The 7,919-nt window shown below is 49.8% G+C and overlaps 1 protein-coding gene across 1 annotated transcript; it reads left to right on the top strand.

The window, feature by feature from the left end:
- The first annotated feature begins 5,109 nt into the window (after nucleotides 1–5,109).
- Nucleotides 5,110–6,525, top strand: CLEC14A (C-type lectin domain containing 14A). Its single transcript, XM_086614170.1, is given in 3 exon segments — nucleotides 5,110–5,223; nucleotides 5,225–5,299; nucleotides 5,302–6,525. Coding segments are annotated over 3 exon segments (1,413 nt in total).
- Nucleotides 6,526–7,919: the final 1,394 nt, after the last annotated feature.

Here is a 7,919-nt window from a genome sequence, read left to right as displayed (position 1 = left end):
TATTACCTATGTCTTAGCAGAGCACTGAAAGATGGGGAATATGTTTTGACTTGACTCATGATAAATTCAGCAGAAGGATGTGTGGATCCAGGTATCAGATGGGATGAGGGGGAAGGAGCGAGCTCACAGGGACTGTGCAGCCTCTCCATGGCCAACCAGTGCAGACTCCACAAAGTTGCAGCAAGATAAAGGGCTGGAGCCATGCAAACGGGCAGTGCTGCCAGACTACTGATCTTCTCTTGCTTTTCTTGCTCCCTCTCCAGAGTTTCCAACCCCAAAGAAATCTGTATCGTGCAACAGACTGCAATAGGCTTCTTCACCTGTACAGGACAGGTGACAAAGGGAGGTGCACTTAAGCAGCCTTCCTTTACACTAGCAGAAAAGAGAAGCTCTATCTGCTTCTGCCGTTAGACATTGGCTCCAGGTTTGTGGCAAAAATGGATAAAGAGATCCATTTCCAGACATCTTCATGTATCCCCTTTGAAGGTGAGAAGTGCCATCAGCCAATTTAGTGACCTTACTCATGCCCTATGCATCACAGTGTTACGCAATCATTTCACTTGTCCCCTTCACAGCCAGGCGGATCTCTTTTATTGTGCCATCCATCTGCCTCTCTGAAGCAAAATACAGCTCTTAGTAAGAACAAGGTACTATATCACTCTACAAGACTACTTCTAATGAAAATACATCCCCTTTAGCCCTAGTAGTTGCAAAGTATGTGCTCACATATGGCTGAAATATTTCCTGGTTAGTGGCAAAATAATAGTTTTAATTTACCTTACAGAAATGCAAAAAAGAATCCGCTCTAAAAGAGAAAAGTAGTTTTATTAATTCAGTCCTTCTCTCATTACTCCTCAGTCAAAATGTACATATTATAAGACAGATACAGTTACATAATGAAAACAAAGAAATGGCTCTTAGTAAAATCACAATTAAAGCAAGCCACTGTTTTTTCAAAGGCTTAGACCTTACAGGTAGAAGACTAAGGAACGACTACAGCTGCATAGGGCTTTTACTACTGAGCAAAACAGCTACATTAGGACTTGCACAGCAATTAGTCATAAAACATTCACATTCATGTAATAAAGTCTTTTTTTCTGTGTAGTTTAGTTGCCTCGCAAGCAGACTGGTACCAGCATTTGTGTGTGAGTAACTAATTCTCTCATTCAAGAAAGGATTTCTTCAGGAAAAGCCCCAAGAAGACACTTAGAAGAGTGTTTTCTTATTTACTCAAAAGTAAGAACTAGAAGAACTTTCAAAACCAGAGGAAGAGCTGTTTTCTGGAGATCTAGCAGACCCGGTATTTTTAAAATATTTGCAGGACTCTTGGGGGCAGCTGTAGGAGAGAAGAGCAAGTACACAGGCAGATCAAGTAGACATACACCTATCATCTCTATTTCCTGCTGCTGAAAGCCTTTGGCTGCGGCATGCAGTGTTCTCATGTTCCTGTGTGGTACCCGTTCCACCGAGGAGACTGGACTGCCTGGGGCACTGGTGGCTAACCTGTTGTTTCTAAATTGCTGGTTCAAGTACAGCCTAGGAAATGAGAGTGAAATGAGCCAGTAGTACCTGCCAATTACCTGGCGAAGTGGCCACCCCAGACAGCTCACATCATGCCCTTGCTGACAGTTGAGATGAGAAGCAATGGAGCAAATGTTTTCACAGACCGAGCTGCATTTTGTTCCTCAGGAACAGAGCCTTAGGTTTGAAGCGTAAAGCTGAACTTTTTGGTGCTTCTGTATTACTCCTTGTATTTATAAAGGTTAGTTTCTATTCAGCTGTAATAAATTAACTCAATTTTGAAAGAGAAAACAAACCAAAGCTGTAGGATTGCAGAGGCATATTAGGCAAAGCCTTGTCAGCGTTACCCAGCAAGACGGCAGTGGTAAAGCTGTAGCCACCTCTCTTTTCTCCCAAAGATATCAACGACATTTTTGGAAAATGGCTCACGATACTAAGCTGACAAGTATTTGTAGAAGCCAGCTTTTGTACATCAAGAAACATCAAAGGACTAAAGGAATAGTTCATTTAGTTTAGGTACATTTAAGGCTAGATCCAGTGAAGAACCGGAGATCTGAACGGTAGGTGGTAAAGCCTTCTGATGCATACTGAACTGCATCTTTCCAGCTCGGGGAGTAGGCAGGCAGCGAGGATCTCCCTGCTCTCACCCCGACAGGCACGTGCTTTGGTGCCTCTGTCCTGACGCACCATGGTGAGGAGCGAACATGGGAGTGACAATTCCAGCAGGCAGCAGAGCTCTGAAAACAGCTCTGACAACATTGTGGATTTTGACTTTGGTGTCTGTATCATCTATGCACCCTGATTAACCAAAATTCTACTTTTGTCTAGAATGAGAACAAGTTTTTGGCATCCAACGATAGGACAAGGGGAAATGGATATAAGCTGGAACATAGGAGGTTCCACTTAAACATGAGGAAGAACTTCCCAGTAAGGGTAACAGAACACTGGAACAGGCTGCCCAGAGAGGTTGTGGAGTCTCCTTCTCTGGAGATGTTCAAAACCCGCCTGGACGTGTTCTTGTGTGATCTGATCTAGGTGGTCCTGCTCAGGCAGGGGGATTGGACTAGATGATCCTTTGAGGTCCCTTCCAATCCCTAACATTCTGTGATTCTGTGATTCTGTGAAGTTTTTTGTTTAATCACAAAAACCTGTTTTCCATAAAATGAAGTCTACTGGCACCAAAATTAATTACACTCCCAGCTGAAACCAGGACACAAATTTAATGTAATTAATTTTACTGAAGCAGTTCAATACTCTTGAAATACAAAAATTGTAAGAATATAGGCAATATTTGAACTAGTTTCACTTTTGCTGAATACCAAGAGAAACAAAATACAAACTGAATATAATAGTCTCCTTAAAAACAGTTATGTGTGTGAATTCAGTTTATTCCTAATCCACTTCTATTTCATGTATTTCAAAGTGCTTTGTTAACTCCTACAATTGTGATAAACAGAAATTCTGTATATGTGACTATGTAGTGGGACCATACAAGCATTTAGCGAGATGCTTCCCCAAAGCAAAAACTGAGTAACTAATAGATGTATATTTTGAGAGGCTGATGTTTCTTAGATTTTTATATAGACCTGAAATAACTATTTAAATCATGCTACTTATCATAGAATCATAGGACTATGGTTGGAAGGGACCTCAAAAGGTCATCTGGTCCAATCTTTCATAGGAAAGGGAGCCTAGATGAGATGATCTAGCAATTGGATATCCAATCGCATCTTGAAAACCTCCAGTGATGAGGACTCTTCCACACTCCTGGGGAGGTTGTTTCAATGAATGATTGTTCTTACTGTAAAAAATTTCATTCTTATGTCAAGATAAAACCTCTTACGGTGCAACTTGCACCCGTTGCCCCTCGTCTTCTCCACGTGACTCCTTGTGAAGTAAGAGCCTCTGTCCTCTTTGCAGCCATCTTTTAAGTACTGGAATACTTGAAGAGACATAAACAACACTTCAAAGTCTATTTTATTTGGGGAAAAAAGAAAAAAAAAGTTAATTATTGAGAATTCACCAAACTGGACAATAAGTGAAATCAGAATTTACTCTTCTTTAGTAATTTTTTTTGCCTTATTGCAACCTCTGTGCTCAGCTAGGCAGTAAGAACGCAAAACAGTGGCAGAAAATGAAAGTCAAAAGCAACTTCCATTGAGCTACAGTTTCTTCTCATCAAGTATTCTAGGAGGAATGGGTCCTGGAAAACTAGGAATGGCTTACACCATTAACTCTCAAGCATACTGTATGTATGAGATACACCAGGTACCAGGGATGCACTTTGTATAGAACTTACACATATGGTATTTTCCCCTTTACCCCTCGTCCTTCTTCTGTTAATAAAAAAGAGGAATTTCATGAATAGAGACCGCTGAGTGTTTCCTGCATTCTGCGCTGCCTGGGACACGGGGCCTGGGGCAAGTGGAGAAGTGTAACTCCAAGCTTTTGGGTTTTATTCAGTATGTTTTACTGCAGTTCTGGCAACGCACTGGCAACAACAAGAGCTTCCCTCGGAAACAGGCTCTAAAATGCTTTGTCCACTGAGACAGTTGCCTGCTGGAAAACTTAAAAATTTACAGAACATCTAGAATCCGTTATGAAAATAGGTTGTACTTCAGAGCTTCATCACACAGCGTGTCTGTCCACTCGCCTTTCCAATTCTTCTTTGAAGTGTCCAGAGAAGATGAGTTATATGTCAGTGCAGGCCTACAGTCAATGACATCCGTGCAGGTTGGTCACAAGCTGACTGAATGGGACTTGTCATCCACGTGTTTTCCCTCCAAAGATAAATTAAATTCTTCAGAAAGGGCGGAACAGATGCAGAGCCTACTAGCGTACTGGAGCAGTGAGGATACCTTGTGCAGGACTGAGTCCACCTGGAGCCTCAATCCAAGACTATAGAACTCACCTCCACAGACTACGACTACTGATGAACCTTTACTCTTTTTTAATTCCATATAGATTGTTTTTCTGCTTTTTTCTCCACTTTTTCTGGGTATGCACGTGGTTTTATGCCACACAAAAGAGACTGAGGAAGAGACTGAGATGTGTGCCGTATCTGAACGTGCGTGTGAGCTAACAGCAGACAGACATCACAGTAAGGTGTATGAAAATGAGGCAACACCAGGACTGCCTAAAGAGAAACCGTTGCAGTGGATCCCTTAAACTCATTCAAGAAGAACCCACTGGAAGTCAGTGCAGGCACCTAACGTACGATGCATTTAGGCCAACTTGCTTGAAACCCGTGAGCTCAGTCAGTTTTTGTGAGTGCTAAACTGGCTGCTGTCCTGGGAGCAAAGGGGTTTGGGTGCACAGCTTCCAGGGAATCTTTCAAGGAAGAGGTCACTGAAGCTGCCCACTCTTCTCCTGCAAGCGCTGTGTGACCGGCCGCCGGCATCTCCTGGACACAGACCTGAGACAGACCCCACCGTGGCTCTGGGCCTCGCCACCCTCCTGGCAGCGGAGCGGGCACGGGACTTTCCGCCCTCGTCCTCCCCCGAGGTTGGACGCTCGCCCGCCGGGCAGGGCGAACGCTTCCTGGCTGCGCACGGAGCTGCTTGTCCCCCGCCCGCCAACAAACGTAGGATGCCGAGGTCAACTCCGGCTCCCGACACGTTTCCTCCGGCGGGCCCGGGGGAGGGCCGTGGGCGCGGGGACGGCGTTGGGGTGGGACGAGGCGGGCAGCCGGGGCCAGCCCGAGCCGGGACCAGCCCGAGCCGGGGCCGAGCGCCGCCACAGCCGCCGGGGCAGCCCGCGCCCCTCGGCCCGCCGCGCCGCGCCGCCAGGATGAGGCGGGCCGGGCCCTGGTGCCTGCTGCTGGCCGCCGCCTGCGCCCTGGGCCGGCCCACGCCGCCACCGGCCGCCGTGCGCTGCCGGGCCGCCGGCACCTGCTTCAGCGCCCACCTCGTCGACGGCTCCTACGCCGAGGCCCGCAGCGCCTGCGGCCGCCGGCGGGGCAGCCTGGCTTGGGTCAGCGGCGAGCCGGAGCTGCGCCTGCTGCTGCAGCTGCTGCGGGACGCGGCGGCGGGACCCGCGCCCGCGCTCTTCTGGGTCGGGCTGAGGAGGAACGCCTCCGCCTGCACCGACGAGGGGCATCCGCTCCGCGGCTTCTCCTGGGAGAGCTCCGGCGGCGCGGCGGCCCCGCGGGAGGTGCCGGCGGCGCTCGGCCGGTGGGTGAAGGAGCCCGTGCGGTCCTGCCTCACCGCCCGCTGCGCCGGGCTGCACCTGGCGGCGGCGGCCCCCGGCGACCGTCCCAGCTGGGGCTGGGAGGAGCGGCTCTGCCGGCGGGAGGGCCAGGGCTACATCTGCAAGTACCAGTACGAGGGCGCCTGCCCCGACCTCAGCCCCGCGGGCGCGCTCCGCCTCGACTACCGCCTGCCCTTCGAGGAGCGCAGCGCCGGCCCCGGCTTCAGCCCGCCGGGGACCGTGCTGACCGTGGCGTGCCCCGGCGGGCAGGTGCGGCTCACCTGCCAGCCCGAGCCGGGCCGCTTCGGCTGGAAGGGGGCAGAGGAGCACCTCTGCCCCTGCGGCTCCGCCAGTCCCGGCAGCGGGCGGTGCGCCGAGGCCGCCGAGTGCCGCGATGCCGCTGGCGGCTTCGCCTGTGCCCGCGCTCCGGGCGGGCGGGGCGGGACGCCCCATGCGGACACGGGGGCGGCCCCCACCGCCGCAGGCGGCCCCGCGGAGCCGCAGGGTGCCGGGGCGGGGGGCCGCCGCTCCTCCGCCCCGGCACTCGGCGGCTCCGCGCGGCCGCCCGCCGCCACCGCCGCCGCCGGCGTGGAGAAGACGGCCGCTCCGCCGTTCATGTCCTCCTCTAACTACGTTTTCATCCTGGTGACGGTCGCGGTGGTAGTGCTGATCGTCCTGGTCATGACCGTCCTGGGGGTCTTCAAGCTCTGCTTCAACAAGAAATCCGAGGGCCGCGGGGACAAGGAGCCGCCGGCGGCCGGCCGCAAGGCGGAGGCGGGCTCCGCGGAGCCGTGCGGAGCAGCGGGAGGTGACTAGCCGCGGGACGGCGGGGGTCCCGTCCCTCGGGGTGGCCCCGAGCGGCAGCTCCCACGCCGGGGCAGCGCTCGGCTCTTTCCCGTCTCTCCTGCCCCCGGGGAGCCGAGGAAGAGGCGCCGTGGGATGCGGCTGAGCAGGACTTGCAGACTGTCAGACGCGGGGGCACGCGGCGACCCCCTTTCAAGGATTTGAAGCTTTTGGACAGTCGAGTTTTTGTCGTTCTGGAAAAGAGTTATTTAGGTGCTGACTTAAGTAAAATATAAATATAGCGGCCCGGCTGGCAGTGATACCCGAAAAGTATTTCTTATCTGCAGCTGCAACAGTTGTGGGTTTTTGTCTGCTCAGAAACTGTTCTTCCAGTGCCTTACTTGGAGCAAGTGTAAAGGGGAGCACTTTGAGCACTCCCGTCTTGTAATTTAGAAGTCACTCCTTGTCTGAGTGGTACTTGGAGGCTCTCATTTTCTTTCTAATTGCTGGAACGTTTGGAGAGGTGAACTGCCATAATTTTGGAGGAAACTGTGACCCATACTCTTTCAAACTGACATTCTTACACATGAAGAGCATTTCTATGCTTAGAAGGTCATTAAATTGCTGAGGAAATGGGAGGTTAACAGGGAGTCAGTTTTGTACTTCAGCTGATGAATAAAGGATGATTTAAAACTTAAATCACTGCTCAGTTTGTTACTTCATACAATATTAATTTTTATTGTAACAGAGCAACAAATTTTTCAGTTACGGTTTTTCTCCTAAGGTGCATTGGTACAAAACTTGGTTTCTGTGTGCAATATGTGGCCCCCTTACAATCAGACAAGGTTCTGACAAACTTCGCACTGTGAGAAGACTTAACGTGGGTCCAAATACATCATGAAAATCCCATTCTTTTTAGTGAGATAAATTGTTTTCCATGGAGACCCTTGAAAGCAAGGAAAGAAGGATTCACCCTTTGTGCCCCTTTCTAAAGGAGGTAAACACTTCCCCTGTGATTTCCCTTGAGAATTCCTATAGAGCAGCTTTCATCCTAGCTGCAGAACTTGCTCTTTTTGCAGTTCGGAGTGCTCATGCTCACTTATTATTATGGTCTTGGTTTTCAGTTAAAGTGGTAATGCTAAATATTGATTCAAGATTTTCTGAGTGCAGTAAGACACAACTAACTGGATCTTTTTCAAGCATTTTAGAGTGCGGGGAGAATAGGGAAATATTTTCTTCCCTTAAAAGAACTTTAAGCTCTGAAATGTCTCTTTAAATGTGCTTTTTTTGGTTGTATTCCTCTAGAGCGGACCTTCTGACTACTGCTTTACTTTTGTCACTTTCCTGTCGAGTTTGGAGAATTCTGCTTCAAACAATGTGCATTATTACCTATTTTTCTTGCAAGCAAAGACTTGAAGACTAATCTG

Source organism: Tauraco erythrolophus, chromosome 6 (genome assembly GCF_009769465.1).
Source record: "Tauraco erythrolophus isolate bTauEry1 chromosome 6, bTauEry1.pri, whole genome shotgun sequence".
NCBI lineage: Eukaryota > Metazoa > Chordata > Aves > Musophagiformes > Musophagidae > Tauraco > Tauraco erythrolophus.
This window is presented reverse-complemented; position numbering and strand designations above follow the sequence as displayed.